The 20,530-nt window shown below is 32.3% G+C and overlaps 1 protein-coding gene across 1 annotated transcript; it reads left to right on the top strand.

Annotated features, from left to right (window-relative positions):
- Positions 1–15,469: 15,469 nt before the first annotated feature.
- LOC113693760 (zinc finger protein VAR3, chloroplastic) lies at positions 15,470–19,735 on the top strand. Its single transcript, XM_027212438.2, has 5 exons — positions 15,470–16,079; positions 16,172–16,289; positions 16,903–17,186; positions 17,703–17,801; positions 17,888–19,735. The coding sequence occupies exons 1-5, from the start codon at positions 15,616–15,618 to the stop codon at positions 19,614–19,616; spliced, it is 2,694 nt and encodes an 897-aa protein (XP_027068239.2). The 5' UTR covers positions 15,470–15,615; the 3' UTR covers positions 19,617–19,735.
- The last annotated feature ends 795 nt before the right edge of the window (positions 19,736–20,530 follow it).

The following is a 20,530-nucleotide window of genomic DNA, read 5'->3' as shown; positions in this document are numbered from 1 at the left end:
CTAATTCTTTTAGTATCCTGTATATACACAGGCACCCAAATCCCGCGTATCGCGCGGACTTCATTTCCTATATATATATATATATATATATATATATATATATATATATACATAAAGGAGTTGTATGATTCTTGGGTGATTTTCATCTGAAATTTGTAGGGGCATTTTGGAAATGATAAAACTGTATAGCATTTATTAAGCAAAATGCATGAGTTTATGCAGCCTAATTTCGCATGGTATACCTACTGTACCCTTTGGGGGCTAATGATTTGGCTGCTTTGTCATTGATTTAGCAAAGTGGTTAGAAAAGCAAAATGAACTCCCCTCGAGTATGTTTAGCTGAATTGATTGCACAAATGAAATGCATTAGACAATATTAGTGCACTAAAGTTAAAGATGAATGCTTGAATTGTAACGGCAAAAAGCTCTGTCTTCTTCATCTTTAAAGATCAAGAACCATTAATTCAGCTCTTACAATAGTAAATGCAGCGTTGATAAGGCCATTAAAGTGTGAGAGGTGAAAAATCATTTGGGGTGAATGTTACAAGAGTAATTGTAGGACCTCCCATATTCTTCAACATTTTTTCATCAATTTGTAAAGTACGTTATAATAATGGCTTTTGTTAAGATACAAATTATGGATTTAGATGATTCTGTTGCACAGTATCAGAGTTGGGTTTGTAGAGGTACGCTCAAGTTTGCTCTTGCTTCTAGTCTATAGGTTGTGTAGCTTCCATTTGACAATCAAAATCGTGAATAAACCTTTATGCTTGCTATTGCAGGCAGGTGAAGTGTGGAGAGATTTTGCTCTTAGATTGCACTTTTTTGCTAAAGGTATAGGGTAACTCCACATTTCCACTTGATCCATGTCATTTGTTAATTAAATGTGATTACAATTGTACTTGATCTACTTGAATTGTGTGCTCGAATGAACAAGTGTGTGAATGATTATTTCACTTTGAAAATTATATTGCAATTATGCAATTTATTGGTTTGATAGTTAAGTGATTGAGATATTGTGTGTGAATAGAAATTGCTATTTGAATAGATAAGTGGCTGTATTTACATGCTCTATTTTTTTTGTACTGAATTTCGTATACCTGATAATTGTTTGATGCAAGTTAGTGTTGTAATGAGGAAAATTAATTTCCTCTCTAATTATTTGTAGATGCATGTATTAATCAAAATAGTGGTTTTTAGTTGTAGTAGTTAAGCAAACAAATGGTATATATAAATTTTATATGTTTAAGTTTAAGGCCTGTAGGTTGAAATTTAGGATGGATCAAACAAACAATATCTATAATTTTAATGCTAAGAAGCAACTTTGATATCAAAAGGCAAGACAAAGATATACATTGTTAACAATAGAAGAAAAAAATAAAGTATGAAAAAAACAATGGGAAATAAGCATAAAGCACAGAAAATACATGTTCGCTCTATTGAAACTACTGAACAAAACAATGGTGAGTATTCCTGATTGAACAATCCTACTTTATTTGAAAGGAACAACCCGACTTTATTTGAAAGATTAAATATAGGGGAAAATGATACATATGATAACACCATGAGTTTCTATTTGTATTAGACATTGAAAGGAAAGTAAGGGATCATACCAACAACCTTTGGTCATTACTCAAGAAAAAGGTTCCAGCCAAGCACCAAAAAAATGTGATGCAAATTATGACAATAGAAAACTTAAGGAACATATAAGTGTGTTCCACTTGATATCAAACTCTCCAACACTTCCAAGTTATTTAACTACATCATAGGTATCGATCCCCACGTTTTGCATGGGACTTCCCTATAGTAATAAAGATAAAAACGTATTAGGAGATGAAAATAATGAAAGGCTCTTTCTATTTGTTTGGCACATTATACCTCATTATTAGCTTGTCGGAATTGGATGGCAGTAATAGATATCAATCTTTCAACTTCTTCTCCCAAAGTCATGATATTTAGATTACCAGTTATATCAGTTATCTTCATAGCAATACATGCTCTGGAAGTTGAACTTAATGAATCAATTTTTATGATGGAAAATATTCTAAAGCAGTAAAATCTAATATTTAAGCTATATCTGGTACTCTTTTTATCCTATTGAAAGTTTCATATTCTTTATTTTGGGATGTCCCAAAATGTTTGTCATCTTACTAAAGCCAAAATTATTGTTATCTCTTTCCCAATCTTATTCCCACCTTTATCTATATTCCCTACTAAATTCAAATTTAAAATTTAAATTTTTTAGAGTAATTTTGGAAATAAATCCACTAACATAACTATCAATCCACTATTTTTAAAAAGTGGGAATCTCAAAAAGCAATAAGCATTTCAAGATAGAGGTAGTATTTTATTACATGCATGTTTAATTACCTTGGTATGAGATTATTTCGATTTGGCATGATTGGCATGTTATTCCCAAATTCTTATAAAGTCATTAGTTTCATAGCAATTAGGACAAGTTGAATACCAAAATTATATCTATGGATAGTTAATTTGAACTATTTCTTTAATCCAAGTTGTTTTCTTCTGTTAATATGAGGATAATGAGTATAAAATTATTATTTATAGAATCATAGTCAAGGGTTTATTATAATTTTAAATTGTGAAATTCTTACAAATCCTACAAGTTCAATAGCTCTTCGAATTTGGGTTATTGCATTGCCATTGACTAATGGAAGGAGAGCTCATGGATTGACAATGTAACCAACTCTGTTATATTATTGTGAAATTTGCAAATATTTAATTGTATAGGTTATTAATTATAAGTGTTGTATTTTTTATGATTTTAACGTCAAAGATAAGTAGTTTTGCATATATACTAGTGATTAAACTCCATTACCTTACTGATACGGGGATTAACCATAATAATGGAAAATATTTATGTTGCCAAAGAGAGATCTAAGCAAGAAACAATCGTTAATACTGAATCTTTTTTTTTTTATCAAATTTATATTTTACAGTTAAGAACAGATATTAAAATTCTCACAATTTTAGTGCTAGCTTTCAACCTAACAACTAAGACGATTGATGGCTCTTCATTTGTTGTAATGAGTGCCTCCTCACTCATCTAAATTCGTTGTATAGTATGAGAAGAACTGATTTTTTCCTAATAAATTAGAAAATATTATAGTTAATAGTGGATAAACACGTGCTTGAGTGAAATGCTAAGTTTTCTAATCTAATTTTAGTTATTTTTTGTTGATGATGTCATACTCTTCGCTAGGATTCTCTGTTGTTGAACTTGTATATCTCTAACCAGCAAAGAGAAAATGATTATCCCTAGTATGACTATGATAAAAGGATGTTAGGCTGAGTTGATAGTTAAGGTAATATTGTATTTAATAAATAAATTATAGTTAGAATACTTATATATCTTTCAGTATCTACACAAATTTGCATATGAGAAAAGCTATCGTCCTAAGGAAAATGAGGTGGAATGGTTGAATCCATAAACTCATTGATTTCTTGATTGTGAGTTGTGTTGGTGAGAATCCAGTCGTAAGGTTAGTATCCTGCTATAGATACTTGATGGTTCACACGACATATTGCATTTGTGATAGTACTTCTTAAATGGTAGCAAGAGACCATCCACACGTGGAATATCATTTCCAAAGACGAGTGCTTGCATTTTAACTTCCTGTATAAGCTTATTTGTTCAAGTCTAATTTCATGAATACAAGCATATCACATATAGAAGATACGAAAGAACAGAGTTGTTTCTGTTTGAAATTTTACCTCTAAATTATTTAGTATGTACCTACAATATCTTCTTCCATTTGGTTCTCTAATTTGTGTTAGGATATGTCACTTCTATTACTTGAAAAATTGTAACAACAATTGATATTAGTTAAGTCAAAATTTCTGGTTGTCATTGGTATTTGTTAAGATATTAATAAAAAAAATATGAAGCTAATAAAGAAACCAAGATTCAAGATATTATTGTGAAGAATAGATTGAGAGAAACCCTTTTTTTTTGTAATAAACTTAGAAGGAAGAGTTGTGGAGACTGAGGAAGAGTCATACAAAATGAGACAGATATCTTGAATATATATATATATATATATATATATATATAGGCAGAAGAAAGATCCTACATGGTAAGAGGGAGTAGCCAAAAAATGATAGTGTTATTGCCTTGTGATATAAATTTAAAGATATAGCAATTAGAATAATATATGTGTCAGAAAATCTAATGCTATCATTATGCATAAGATTTCTCTATGAAACTATGATCGGTTATTGTTGAAAGCATTAATGTCAAGGAACTTTGAGATTGAACTTGTATGACTTTTGGCTAATTTTTGGCTGCCATGTTTATTGAAGAGAAATGATATTTCAATTCATAATGACAATATATGTTAGATTTTTTCTCAAATCATATCAAAATAGCATGTTTGATTTTTTATATGACCTTGTGCTAATAGTGTATGAATATTTCATAATAAAAATTTTAGTTATTAAAGTTTATGAGAATGTTGAAATAGAAACTAAATAAGTGTTTTGTAATTCGATTTCAGCATATAGAGACCTGAAAGTCTTGTTTATATTTAGTAAATATGGTCATTTAGTTGACTTATAAAAATTAAAAGAATACGCATACTATATTGATAGTAATGAAATAAGTATATCAATGGATAGGGTTTGGATTGGATACCTTTGATTCAGATCCAGACCTATTAAATTTAGTTAAATTCAAATCCAGACCCACACCTTTATGGGTATGAAAAAGTAGGTCCAAACTCAGACTTTCATGGATCTAGGTATCTAATAAGTATCCATTATATTTTTCCGAGCATACTAAAGTAAAAATATATTAAAAATATATAGATTTAAAAAATAATTTAAATACCATCCAATTTTTATTTTCAAATATAAAATCAGTATTCAAGAAGTTGAATTAATATTATGAACTCAAAAGAAGACTACTATTTATTTCAAAATTTCAACTGTATTCACGCTCAATCTTTCATTCGTTTGCCCTTACTTTTTATCCTTTTCCTGAAAAAGTTTGTACCACTTATAATGATAACTAGAGTTAGTTTGAAAAAAAAAAAACAATTATGAAGTCTTACTGTATTCGATACAATGGCCATAGAATATTAGATTATCTTATAAATTTACTAATATATATACATACATATACATATATATTATTATATATACATGGGCCTAGATAGGGTTAGTATGGATCTAAATTTGTATATAAATCATAACCTCTAAATCCATGACTCTCTTATAGGGTCTGGATTTAGGTAGAATCAGGGTTTGAAAAATTAAATCCAAACCTACTCAAATATATTTGGTCTAAATTGGATATAGGTAAGATCTAACCCATTGACAAGCCTAGATGTAATAAATGCATCTAATTTGATGCGAACAAAATTTATTATCTAAAATAATGGAACTACTAGTTTTTTATGCATTTTTCTTACAATTTTCTGTTATATATATATATGTGTATGTATGTATGTGTGTGTGTATTTTGTTAATTATGGTATGAAAGTTTATTTTTTCTAGTATGAATAATAGAATACCTAGTAGCGTTCTTAGCTATTTGCTTTTTTTTTTGTTGACTATTTTGCATAGGTTTGCTCATGTGAAACTTCTTATTGAAGAAAGGCATGTATTTGAAGTTGGGAAGTTAACGCGACAATATAGAACGACATTTTATTGACATAAAAGAAGAAAAAAAATAGTAGGTAATAGAAGATACGTGTTATTGTTCTTAACTTTTTCCTTCTAAGAAGTTCCTTTAATGGTTGACTTGTCCAAAAAATAGATAAAAGATTTTTTTTTTGTAGAAAATTTATGTCTTTGCTGCAGAGATTTGGTAAGATCTAATGGTTAAAGATGGATTCAATTTTATCAAACAGTGATAAAGTGTACAACAAAAATGTATCATCTTGATTTTGTTGAGAAAGATATAATGAGATATATGTACTTGTTCTCAAATTTAGTTGTTCAAATCTTATTTGACTGATATAATAGATATGTACATGAGATATTGGAGTAATATTTTCTTTATTTTTAGTTTAGTTGCAGGCTATGAAAAGGAATAGCATAAGATACAGTTTTAACTATTCTTATAAGAGCTATATAGACAACTGATTGTAATAATTATGAGAAGAAATATAAGGTAATAAAAATACTCCATAAATCATAGATAATTAGAATAGACTTATATAGATCTTATAGTGCATATTGCTGAAATGGATAGTAGAAATTTAAAGACTATATTTCATGCATTTTTAATAGCAAACATACTTCATAGCTTGAGTGCTCAAATGATTCATGGAATATGTTCTGCTAAACAAAGGTAGCAATATGCATTTTAGCATTCTAGTATATAGATGCAATAGACAAAGTGCTAGAATTTTATTCTCTCCAAAACTGTTACTCCCTTCGTGCCATTGAAACTGTTTTGTTTTCTATTTGATTTCTTCCAAAATGAATGTCACTTACCATAATTAGTAATGTAATTTTTCACTTGTTTCCAACTTATACTCTTCCTGTAAAATGGACCCAAGAATAATCATTGTAAGCATATTACATGCAAGTATTGGAGCATGGGAAACACAGCACGTATCATATCCAACAATAACAAAGCTAAAACCCTAAATTGTTAGTGCGAGCCCAAATATTTTTGTTAATATCATTTTGGCAACATAATAGAAATATGCTTTTAACGTGGGCCAATTAGGTAGGGATATTTTTGGAAACAAAGGTCATATCTCCTAAATATCAATAAAAAGTTGCATTTTCGAAAAGCAATAAACTTTTTGGGACGAAGGGATATATATATATTTTTTTGTAGACTCCATAATATTATTGATATGCCGCAAAACTTTGCATCTCACTTGTTCATTGATAATCCCACAATTCTTTGAAAATCTTTAGACAAAGAAGATTTAAATTTTTACCATAATTATTTTGCATTGACTGATTAAAAAAAAAAACCAATAGTATAATAAATAGTTTAAGCAAGCCATGTGAGATACCATAAATAGATGCTTATTCAAGACATTTTTCTTGTAGATTATTAGTCTCAAATAATCATCTGAGCATTACTATTTTACGAAATGCCCTAGCATAAATAATATTAATTGTTTTGAGATTATCAAAAGACTTGAGAACTCTTACATTATGAAGTAATAATTGCAAAAAGTATTTTTTGCCTTCACTCAAATTTGTTGAGACTATTCTGCCTATACCATCTTTTTGGATTCTCTTTTTCCATATTCGATGTTTTGCAATCCAAACATAATGTTCTAGAAGTTCTCTGTAAAGATAATTTATATCCTTAACTTCATTATCAATGGCATTCATTTGAAAGAATTCTAAAAGCATCATGCCCTTTTTAGCCCCATTTTTAAAAATATTTTTCAAATTAGCATTCTTATTAAAAATTGAAAGTTTTTAAGATGAAGCAGTAGTTGGATGATAGATAGGTTCATTTTATATAGTGAGAATCTGTATATTCTCCATATTACTTTAACTGTTATATCCATCTCACTGACTCAAACTATTTTATTTTGTCTACACCTATGGAAGTGTCATCTAAACTCAGTTAAAATTGATTCTATAATATCCTCCATACATGTACTTAAACAAATATTTGACAACCTTTATGGTCGACCATATTTTCACATTTATATGGCAATTGAGTTTAGCTAACAAATAGGCATCACTGAAATAACCTATCTGTTATCTAATTTACTACCACGAATGACCATATACTTGCCATCATTTCTTCTCGTATATCTTAGATAACCATTTATTATATGAGTTGCTTCTTACGTAAATTTCTTTGGGTACTTATTCTTACATTTTTCATTCGCATGCATACATTATCAGACTTCTTATCACCACAAGGGCCATGCATCATGTGCATTCAAATCACTGTGTTCAAATGAGAGTATTTGTCTTTTTCTAGTAACTCAGCAGATACAATCTGATCATATGAATCTATAGAGGACAATATTGAATTTGGCTTTAATATGATCTGACAATATGCGTGTGGGAGGCTTCATTTCTGAAATCAACGACATATGAGTAGATAGCTATTTCTCCAAAAAACTTTTTTTTTTAACAATTCATCTTTCAAAGCATTGAGTTTTGCATGAAAGAATCAAGCATGTAAATCATATCTATTAACTATCAAATCATTTGGAAAAAAATTCTCTTTTATTTCTTTACATGAGCTATTACATGTCATTGTTAAAGAATGATTTGGTTTTCCAAATCTTTATACCAAGGCCATAACATCAATGTATCTTCTTTTCATGTCACAAGGTCCTTCGATGAATATTATAGGAAGCACGACTCTTTGGTCAACCTATGAATCTCTATATTTACCTTGAACAACACGGTCCATTATATCCCATAAATATTCGGTCCCAATCATTTTTCAATTACTTCCAAAAAATTATAATCTCTATCTCTCAATTTTTACATACATGTCAATCGCATATTATAAAAATTCTCGACTCGTATTAAGCACGTGTAGCATATTATCAAGGCACATTTAGTATTCCCATATAAAAATGAATTTTTTTGAATGCTTTGATTAGTGTATAACTGCAAGGGAAAATAGTACTTCCTCCGTCCCACTTTGATAGTCCTGTTTCTTTTTTCACACAGTTTAAGAAAAAGTAGTTAACTTTGTTGGAAAAGTAAATTTAGATTACTATTTTCCTAAAATACCCTCACATTAAATATGGTACAACTTTATGGGAACTTGAATTGATGGTAAAAAAAGAATCAACTCTCATTAAATGGGGTAGGTTTATAGTAACAACTACTTACATTGAATAAGGGTATTTTAGGAAAATTAAAATACAACTACATTCTTCAATTGGAAAGTGGACTACAATTTGGGACAGATGAAAAAGGAATACAGGACTATCAAAGTGGGACGGAGGGAGTAGATTAATAAATAAAATAAAATGCCATAATAACCAACCTATTATACATAATGGAGTATCAACTAAATACATCTTCAAAGTAGGTGGCCCAAAAAAATACCTTGTTGAACATTGTCAATAATCTGCTGAGATGATTTTAGTTTTCTGAGATGTACACTAATGCAGTTGTTTACTGAATTTCTTTTTTTTTTCTTTTTGGATTTCCTTTTTTAGATCTTCTAGTTCCAATACGCTAGCCAATTTTGCTGAATGCACACAATAATGGATACTAGAATGAATTATAGCAGCTATAATAATACTAAAAGCGCTTGCTATGACCCTGCTTAGGATAAACTTTGAGTAGCCTTGCTGAATATTATCCCTTTTGATCCATAGAATTACAATTTGTGAGTTGATTTAATGAATAATCTTTGATCACTCGAACAATTAGTTCTTAACACAATCTAGCAGAAGTTAAAATTAAAAAAAAAAAATCCTCAAGCTTTTGTAAAAAAATGATGTATGAATTATCTTCCATCACTTTTATCAACTTCAAAACAATCGATTCAGCCAATTTGTTTGAGAAAAACCATTCTATTTTATAGTTCTTGTTCAGTATCTTGGGAATATAGCTGAGATATAATCTATTGTTTCTATAGGAGATTAATTCATTAATAAAATGATTATGTCTAACCCTGAACTTCGAAAGTATATATTCCTTTGTTTCTTTTGCATAGATTCTTATCATATGCAAAATCAAAAGAGGTAAAAGCAAATAAGCTATTGTATATCCACACATACATTTGAAAAGAGATAGATTTCTTAGTATTCCCAATATATAACTGAACCAATATATAAAGTAATTAATTTTCTTTTGGCAAAACCTCTCCGTCAGAATAGCAAAAGTTGGATACTCAATGGAATTTCTTAGCATGACAAAAATGATAGTTTGGTATTTTTGGTAGTTCATCTTTGTAAACAAAGAAATTTTATTTAATTTATTTAGTCAAGATTAAATAAATTGAATTGATCTTGATTAAATTAAATTAAATTATGGAAGTCCATTATGTTTTAGGCTAGCGAATTGGGTCAATATTATATGGGTTATTAAATCAAATCAAATTCATAATGTCCATTTAAACTGAAGTAGGTTAATTGATTTATTAATTCACAATGGACTATTTGGACTGACCTACTATAAAATTTCAAATTAAATGGGTTTCTTGAGTTACAAGTCACCCAAATGCAAGAAGATTCTGGAGGATTTTCTTGAACATCTAACATACATATTTTGGATATAAATAGAGGTATTTCTTCAAAGCAAAGATACATTGAAATTCCTAAATTTCGAAGAAACTCTGTCAAATACTCTCAAGATATTTTTTTTTTTCAAATCCAAATCAAGTCAAACAAATCCTCCTTCCCTTCGTGTTGACAGATTGAAGGTTTAAGTATTCAATACCATCATCAAGCATCCCTTTGATCAGAGAACAAGTCTTTTTGACCCTTCGATTGAAGTCATTTGAAAAGAAGAATTAGGCAATTAATTTCATTGATTCAAAAATTTTCACAGATTGCCCTTTTGTTTTCTAATTTAATGTGTTTGATATTCATACAAGTTTTTTGTCTTTTGTTTCAGACAACAAAACTTATGCTGCAATCTTCTTGTTCACTTATACATGAAAATAAATTTAGGGATTTTTTTTATACACGCACCTAACAAGAATGTTGCATAACGAAAGAGATAATTACCCTACTTGTTATTCTATATATTTTGAACTGTATAGAAGAAAATATTCAAAGATCATCTTGTTTCTTTAAATGTTCTCAATTGGGTCTTTTGTTATACCATCGGTGTGAAGAACTTTTAGTTGACACATGTGGTTGATAATTAATAGTGAGCATATTCTACTTTTTTGTAATTTCTTTTAAAACGAAAATGGGTTCATGTAAATTAAATTTGTGTACCCTCTTCTTGTTTTAGATGCCTAAGAAAGAGAGCACGATTCAGGCTATTTGAAAATTCATAATAATAATCTAGTTGAAAAAGTATAACGTGGTCATCTTGTTTGTTCTAAAAATTGAATAATAATATGGTATCAAATTAATTAAAATTTGTGTTTTAACTTAAACCTGCCACATCTTCCAAACTCTTGATAAGAAATTTTTAGCACTAAACATAGATTGGAAGTTGATTTATATGAAAAGGGTAATTAGTGAATCATAAAGACATGGCTGTGAAAAATAAGTATAGCCTAAAACATCTTAATATATTTATCTCACTAAAACTAGGATTCAGAGGCTTATCTTACTGGTTATAATGGTTAACACAGTTGGTCTTCAAAGAATAACCTACAGAAAAACATAACCATTCTAATAAGTAGACAAATAGAAAAATCATATCCAAAGAAAGAGTAGAAAAGGAAAACTTGCAAATCCTTAAACCTTTTCATAAATAGAGAATTTAGAAATTGTTTTTTGAGTTTTTCTTCATTGAGCATAGGCTGATAAATCATTGATAAAATTAGAATACCTCTGTTAATACCACATTGCTTTCCAAAAAAAAAAATATCAATGGTGGTTGTGATCAACCTTGATTTTTTTTCTTATGATAGGCTTTTGTCCTTCTTACTAACATCAGTTTTTTTTTTCTCAGTAAACATGCTTGCATATCTCTCCCTATCTCTTTGATATGACTAATTCTCATTGGATCCTCCATGTCAACTTTTTAATAGTTGACAAAGTATATGTTTAAAAGCACGCAAATAATCTAAACTACATCTATACATAGTTACAAGCGTACATTAAAAATTATTTGCATTACATATGAAAAGATTAAACCAATGATCAAACACATAGAGAACATCACGTACAACTAAAAATTCTCCAAATTGAAACCATAGATTCTCCATTATATATAATGTAAATAAAGCATGTAGATGGTAAAAAGTTATAGATTAGATAGACGGAAACTAACCTAGAAAAAGAGAGCCAACTGCAACAAATAACTATCAAAACAACAAACAACAACCTAAATGACAAAGGTAAAATTGGTTAATTTCTCAGAATATACCCAAAAAATAAGGTCCGTCAAATGTATGTCTGACAGACTTCTTGTACAAAACTATACCTGTCGTGTCCAGTCAGCACAGCAGGAAATTTTTTTTTAATGGTTGCAGGCTACCGTGCTGACTGTGCACGGCAGCCTGAAAATTTTTTTTTAAATCGAGCCTGTTACTGTGCACAATCAGCATGGTAGCAAGTAGGCGGTCAAATGAAAAAGGTCTGAGGTCTTCAGCTCCCAACTTGTACTTCTCAATGCTGTCGTACAAAAGAGCACATTGCACCAAGATGTTCACATTTTTGTCATTTTGTTCTAGCGCCTGCACAATCTAATGGCCAAAAAGTCTCATACTTGGAGTGAACCACAAAAAATCCTCAGCATGATATTAAAAGATCAAATAAGAACCGACATATTTATTCACCAGCCGCAATTAATATTCAAAAAAAAAAAGCGAAAAAGAACATATAGGAAGATGCATTAGTATCCTGTGGATTTTCATTACCTTCCTGCATATGCTCCCAGAAAAGGCCACCCTTTTTTTTAAAATGCTGCCTGCTACCGTGCTGATTGTGCACAGTAGCAGGCTCGATTTTCTGGGTGCAGCGATTAAAAAAATTCCCTACCGTGCTGACTGGACACGGTAGGTATAGATTTGTACAATGGGTCTGTAGACATATATTTGACGGACTTTTTTTTTGGGTATACTATGAGAAATTAGCCGGTAAAACCACAAGTTAAAACTTCATACAATTTAAATAAGAGGTAATTTTATATATATTGATAGTGTGTACACTATCACAGTTGGATGCATGACACATACATAAAATTTGAATTTCAAATTCAAATTCAGATTATGTATTATGCATTTAATAGTGAAAATGTTTACACTATCAGTATATAGAATATTGATCCTTTAAGTTCAAATAAAGTTATACAGTAGTATAAAAAATAGAGGGGAAAAGAGAAAAGTTGTCTTCTTACTAGCAATAAGAGTAACAGACAATAGAGAGATTAGAATGAAAAGAGCAAAAATGATACTAATAAAAAGAAAAGGAACAAAAACATAAAGCATGTAAATGAATCATAGAATAATAGACAGCATCATGAACAAAAGTAAAAATGCAGAAAAAACAAGCAAAAAACCAAGCTTGTAATTTCTTCGTTCAATGGCTACAAATTTTCTTTGAAAACAATTTAGACAGTTCTATCCCTACTATTTGAAATGAAAATAATATTTGTACACTTTCTTATAGAAAATAAATAAGAAGTAAGTAATACCAATCTACTCGATGCTTAAAAAAGGAGTCAATATCCTTTTTAAATAGATAGAAACACATATTTAACCTGTGATTAAAAAAAATAGTACACCTTTAGTGGATGCTTTAAAAAAGGAGTCAATATTTACTATATATAGGTAAAATAAGCAACCATCAAATCATCTATACCTCTAAGCCAACACTTTAATTGAGAATGAAATTGATTTAATCACAGCACAGTCAAATGAGTGCTATGACTTATGAATGGACCAAACCATCATAGGTAAATCCAAATTCCCAATAATCTAGATAGGCCCTATCACTTGGAAAGGCAAAAAGGTAAAATAATGCAAGACATGCCTGAATCTAATGAGCATGTCCTATGAAGATGAAAACGCCCATCGATTGTGCCCCTCTATTGTGCACATGGAGGTGTTTTTATTTGACATAATGACTTACATTGATGAAAAAGTTAGAATTATATGTTTTAATTATTTGGATGGTTAAAACTCTTCAGTTAATAGTTGAAGAGCCAAAAGTTGAATTTATAATAGTTTGGGGCCCATTGGGGAATCACGAATCCTATAGCTCAAGTTGACATAATGACTCAAGTTGATAGAAGGACTAGAATTACACATTTTAACTAATCGGAGGGTTAAAGCTTGTCAGTTGAAAATTTGAATTTCATAATAGTTTAAGGGTCACTAGTGAATTTGCCCTTAAATTTAAATATTGAATTAAGTTATCAAATCGTCCTAAATTCGATGTAGGATTGGAGTATTACATTCACCCCCCATTAAAACTTTTGTCTCATAGTAAAGCCTAATAATAATTTGGACAGTGGCCAAATTTACATTGCATCATAATCCAGACACTAGCCCAAATTGTCATCATAAAAGCTTAATAATAATTAGGACTCTAGCCTATATTTATGGTACCTCACAATCAAGGCACTGGCCCAACATAATGTCATGTTTTGATCCCCTAAGCCAACAACCAAGTCCAATTATTTAGTTTATGCTCTCCCTACCCAATAATAGATATCCGTAAAATAGATATTTCAAGTTGTACTTGAGTGTTAAAATTATTATTTAAATCTTAATCTTGCAACTCTTAACTTTTCGATGTGAGGTTGGGGTATAATATACTTTCGTAGGATAATATTCAAAGGTCATCCATTTAGACTTTTTGTATGGTGGATTAGGATTTAGATAAGTTTAAAAAATATGATGGTGGACAAAACCTACTATAATGTCTACAATTATTATCTTAATCGATATTGTTTTCCATAATCGTTACCGGCAATTTTTGGGATCTAAATTTTTTAAGTTAAAATATAAATGCACATAAGATGATTCATGAACCAAAAAATTGCCGGTGAACCTTACATAAGTAGATCAAAAAATTGCTAGTAACGTTATGCAAGACAATGAAAGTTCAGGCAATGATGAAGACACACCTTTGTGGGAATCCGTAGAGATGGCAATTGGGACGGGTGCCTGCGAGGGACTAATAGAGCTAAGGGTGGGGTTGGGTGGGAAGCGGGGGAGTATACCTTTGCCCATTCCTCACCCTGGCACTCGTTAAAAAAAATTATATGTATAATATTTAATTTAATTCGTTACAAACTTATATAATAATATAATTAGTTACAAACTTATAATAATGATATTATAAGTATTATATAATGTATAATAGTACATATAATATAATTAATATAATTAATTATACTAATAATTATACATGTCTACTAATAAAAATTATTAATTTAGTTATGTTAAATTTATTAATACATTTATACTAAATTTCTAATTACACTTAACACAATATTACTGTTTTTCTTAAAAAAAAAGAACAATAATGACTTGGTGATTGTATTTGTCTTAAAAGTGAAAACTTGACTACTTTAACTGTATTTGTCTCATCATGTTGGGTTGCATTCAAATAACTTTGTTTGATTGTTTTTATGAATTTCAATTATGAAATTATAATGAATAATGATTTGATGATGTGTTGATATTTAAAAATACTTGATTCTTGGCTAAAATTTAGTTGCAATATAATTATAGGACAAATTTTTATTATCCCCGGAGAAAGCAGGCCGGGCAGGGCTCCCTTACCCCCACCCAGCCCCATTTGCCATTCCTAAGGATCTGGCCCATCCGGGCTCATTGCCCAACTATTTGGGAGGTAATCCCAATATCAGCAAACGTTAGTGGAGGCCATTGTCATTGGCCTGAACAAAAAAATATCCGTATAGCCTAGGCAACAGAGTACAGACTCTGTATAATGGCCAAAGAGTACCCTCTAGAGGGTTTTAGCTTTAGTCTTTCCGCTGTCTCACCTCACACACTCACCTAAGAAAACCCCCACCACCGCAGCCTCCGCCGTGATGGGCGGCACTTCGAGGTTGATAATGCTTCTTACCACTCCGTTCCCTCCTTTCCTCCACCAACCCTCCCTTATTTTCCTCCGTCCCATCACCCGCTGCCTCTCCACCTCCACCACCAGTCGCCGCCTCACTCTTTCTTCTCCCTACAGCCACACACAGCGCCGCCTTCTCCTCCCCACAACAAAATCCTGCAGCCGGCAGCTCCACGCCCAACCCCTCAATGCCCCCTCCATTTCGCCTTATAAGGCTGCCTCTGGCGCCTCCAACCACCTGTGGCCGGAGTGGTCCAATTTAATTAATAAACTCTTTTTCTCCCAGGAGAAGCTATCCCCTGGAGCTGATGACCAGAAAGTACACCCTGAAGACGCCTTCGTGGTTTATGAACTGAAGGAATTATCCGAAGAATTTATTCGTTGTGCTTCTCTTTGCTTAGCTTTCTCCCGGGCACACCCCAATCTTCTAGGGTTTGTTATTATTTCATTTTCCATTTTTGGTAAATTTTAATTGTTCGTTTTCCTCGTATTATCAGTTTTAGTGATAAGAACAAGATTTGCAGGTTGTTGTCCAGGAAGGATATTGAAGTGATTGTATCAAATGGGACACCATTTCTATTTAAATCTGCTCTTGATACTGCCAGGAAAATGAGGGTGTATTTGGGTATCGAAGGAAGCAATGTGAGTTGATTCTAAAATTTGTGCAATATGATAAACTTGGTGTTGATGTTTAAGTTCCTCTTGTTCCTTGTGAAAATGTGTAATATATGAGCCGGTTAAATGTTCTCGTAAGTGGTCCAAGTATATACACCACCATGAACATGCATTGCCCCGGTTATGGAACTGCATTTGAACTGGAATTGCCCCTTATGGGGACTTTCGAGTTTTGGAACTTCCTCTTACGGTGTGGTAGGGATTAATATAGAAGTCGTAGGGATTAATCTCTGTTGGTTTTTTTGAACAATAGGGCTCTGCTGGATTGTATTTTTTGGGAGAGTTTTTGGATAAATTTTACTATAAGGGGATTCGAGAACGTGTTAAAAGAATCTCTTGAAAATTTGTTTCCAAAAACTCAATCCAATCTGAGAATAAACTTCCAGGCAACTGAGTATTTGGTTTTCGGGAGTTAAATAGTATACTGTACAATGAATAGTTATTCTTACTTGCAGGAATAAATGGTTAGTGTAGCTATCATTTGGCATTTGGTGGTTAGATTAATATTGCTCCTTATTCTGTTGCTCTTTTCCCCCTGTTAGAGTTATTTGTTGAATCCTCAGTGCATATGACTTTTCAGGTGTTGGAGTCTGATAAGCCAAACATGGTTGACATTATGAAATATATATTGAGTTATGCAAGCAATCCCTCTGTTTCATCAGAAGAGAACAATCTCTACAGCAGAGAACTAATTGAATCATCTGTTAGGAATCTGCTTTCCCAGATGACTGAATTGAGTTTTGCAGACCCTGCAATTGAAGTTCCTGCTTCAGAACAATACCAATTGCATGGTGGAAATGAACAAACTGCAAGGCCTCTGAGACAAAATGTTGAAATGAAGAGGGGTGACTGGATATGCCCAAAGTAAAAATAAGTTAATTTTGCTCTTATTTCTTTACTTCTATCTGCATAGTCGATTACTCTGTTCCTTTGACCCATTAATTGTGATTTATCTATGTGGAGAACTAAATAATGTGATTGGATATTCTGCTTTAACCCTAGTTTTTGTTGACTAGTTTGTGGATCTAGCGTTGTTAAAAGTAATGGAAGTGAAATGAGTTTCCTTGTATTTTCTTTCTAACAAAGACAGAACACTGCCTTGATATATCTCATTTTTGTGTAACTGAGTAAATGTTAGGAGAAAATATTCCGTAACTTCTAGATTTTCTCTTCACTCTACGTTTTCGTTTCTTTCTTCAGTAGTTCTTTTTTTTTTCCTCCAGCTAGTTTCCTGATCGATGTGTGTATGGGTATTTTGTCTTTTCAAGACCCTTTCTCTATGAAATTTTGAATGCATGTCTAAACTAATCGTATTTACCTAGTATTCATCATAAGATTCCTTCATGAGGTAATATTATCCTGGTACTGTATGCTTTGCAGGTGCAGTTTCATGAACTTTGCAAGAAACTTTGAATGTCTTGAATGCGAGGAACCTAGGCCAAAGAAGCAATTGACTGGCAAGGAATGGCAATGTCCTCAGTGAGCATTCATTCCTATAACTGGAATGTATGGATGTTATTGCACTGTGCACGTTGAGAACATCAATATGTATTTTTCTATTTCAGGTGCAATTTCTTTAATTACGGAAGGAATTTGGTATGCTTGCGATGCGACTGCAAAAGACCTAGGATAGCTGCAGCTAATAACGTACACTCCATGTCGGAGTTGGGACACATGGACATCAGATTAGAGGAGAGTGAAGAGAAGGCAAAACGCTGGTTTAATAAGGTTTCTGAGCTGGAAAATGCCTCTGATTTGAGCAATGTGGCTGTTGATGAAGATTTTCCAGAAATCATGCCCCCTAGAAAAGGAGAAAATAGATTTGTTGTAAGCACAAGGAAGACTCCTTTAGAGAGAAGACAGGCCAACTCTCAACGTCAAAACCTTTTGGGTAATCATGGGATTGCAGAAGGTAATGCTTCTCAATCTCCTGGCGGTAACATGGCCCTGGACTCATCAATCAGGAAGAGTTTGGACCAGATTCTTGGTCACTCATCCCCTGTTTCTAGAATGGCTGACCAGAGTATTGCGACTGAAGAGAATCTTGAAACTAATTCTTCTGCCTCGCTTCCTTTGTCTACTCCTATGGAATACCAACAATGTCAGCAGAGCAATTCCAGTTATGTTCCTTCTACGTCGTTATCACGAGACGTGTTTTCTGAACAAGATCAGAAGTTGAAGTCACAAGTTGGCAAACATGTAGACATTTCTGATATTGTCTCATCAGGGGATAGTCCTCAAAGTGATGCAGTTGCTAGGAAGTCGGGTGACGATAAAATCTTTAGCAAACCGGAAAATCAAAATGATAGCCAAAACAAAGAGCAAGCTGAAAAGTCAGAAAAATGGTTTCAGAGAGTGGCGGAGCTGCACAACGTTAAAGACTTGCCAAGTGCAATTTCAGATGAAGACTTCCCAGAGCTTATGCCAATGCGTAAAGGAGAAAATCGTTTTGTGGTTAGCAAGAAGAAAGATCGTTCTTTAACTTCTCCAGCATACAAGAGACAGGTGGCTGCAGAGCAGGCAGGCAATCCACAGTTTGTACCCTTTGTTCCATTTCCTCCTGGATACTTTGCAAGAAATGATACGCCAACATCAGATGAGATAAACTCATCGACAAAACCGTTGACTGAAACTTCATCAAGTTCCACAATAGCGAAGAATTCTCCTCAGAAATTGGAAGAAGTAGGACCTAAGTTTTCTGAGGAGAATGCTGTACAAGAAACAGGGAGTCAAGTAAGAACTTCTGGAGGCTGGAGTCCAAAAGTCTCAGGGGACCAGGGCGCTGTTCTGGTTGGGAACTCGAGTCAAAACCCCAATACCCGCAGTTCTGAGATAACAACAAATAAAAATCTGGGCAGCGGATATTCTAGCAGTTCTGAGATAACAACAAATAAAAATCTGGGCAGCGGATATTCTAGAGGAGAAAATACATTGCACACAACGAATTTGGCTGGAGGTTCATCACAGTTGTCTAATCAGAATGCTAGAGCTGGCTGGACTGGGAAAAGCTTGGAGGGATCAGCTGTGAAGGAACCAGATCCTTTAGACATGTCAGAAGAGGCCAAAACAGAAAGATGGTTTCGGCGTGTCGCTCAGATAAAGGACATTTCTGAGCTGAGCCAGATACCTGATGAAGACTTTCCATCAATAATGCCCATGAGGAAAGGGGTAAACAGGTTTGTAGTGAGCAAGAGGAAGACACCATTAGAGAGGAGGTTGACATCTCCTCAATATAGAAGAAACCTTCCAACTGTGAGCTCGGACCCTGTAAAAAAGGATAATGACACTAAATGAACGAAATTAAGCACACTGTTCGTCCTTAGTTGAAGCATTTACCCTGTTCATTATGGCATGCTTGCTTGCTTGATCCTTGCAAAAAGAGGAAATTGCAAGTTCTACCGATAGTTACCCAATTTTGCCTTTTGGGATTGGCTAGTTTTCCTTTCTGCCCATATGTGCTTGTTGCTGCTCTCAGGAAACACCAAAATATATGTGGAATTTAGAAATTAGAAATCTTGAATTGGCATGTACTTCCAGTTGTAACGTTGATCTAAGACTTAGAATATATGTGAAAGTTATGACGAACATTTTTCTTTTATTAAAGAGGAAATTAATACAAGATAAGATAGGATACACTATTTTCTCTCTTTTTAACTATACATGAGAGATACATTTCCAGAGAATTGGCTCTTCGCTGGTCCAATGACCTTTTTCATAAGATGTCTGCCTGGTTATAGAGGGTGCGGACTTTAATCTTGGACTTTAAGTGATGTTTTTCAAAGACTTTATGTTGCTTGAATTCTACAGACTTAAATTAAGAGACGAGCAGAAATTCATTATTTATGTTATCGAATATGGGTATTTTTTGAGATGTCTGTTTCCAACTAAAATCTGGTTTTAAGGATATTCCATTATTGAGAAATTTTAAAACCTGAAATGCATGAAAATTCAAATATAAATAACATTGCCCAATCCAGTTATTCTACTCCAACTACATACACCTGATAAAGACCCGGTTGAGAGGAAATTCATTTATCTCTTCATTAATGAATATAGCTAAACAAGATGGGATCCATATTCTAAATTCACTCGTATGTTCCAGTGCTGAGAACCGTTGCATCGATATTTGTCGCTATTTCCTAAACTTTAGCATCTAATTCAACTAATTATTATGGTAGGAAAAGACAACTATCTACTTTGTCATGCAT

This window comes from Coffea arabica, chromosome 6e, assembly GCF_036785885.1.
Source record: "Coffea arabica cultivar ET-39 chromosome 6e, Coffea Arabica ET-39 HiFi, whole genome shotgun sequence".
Taxonomy (NCBI): Eukaryota; Viridiplantae; Streptophyta; class Magnoliopsida; order Gentianales; family Rubiaceae; genus Coffea; species Coffea arabica.
This window is presented reverse-complemented; position numbering and strand designations above follow the sequence as displayed.

Excerpts from the sequence above, each read along its gene's own strand:
- LOC113693760 (XM_027212438.2), top strand. The coding sequence starts at position 15,616 with ATGGGCGGCACTTCGAGGTTGATAATGCTTCTTACCACTCCGTTCCCT. Across the intron at positions 17,187-17,702 it reads GGTGACTGGATATGCCCAAA|GTGCAGTTTCATGAACTTTG; the intron begins GTAAAAATAAGT and ends TATGCTTTGCAG. Across the intron at positions 17,802-17,887 it reads AAGGAATGGCAATGTCCTCA|GTGCAATTTCTTTAATTACG; the intron begins GTGAGCATTCAT and ends TTTCTATTTCAG.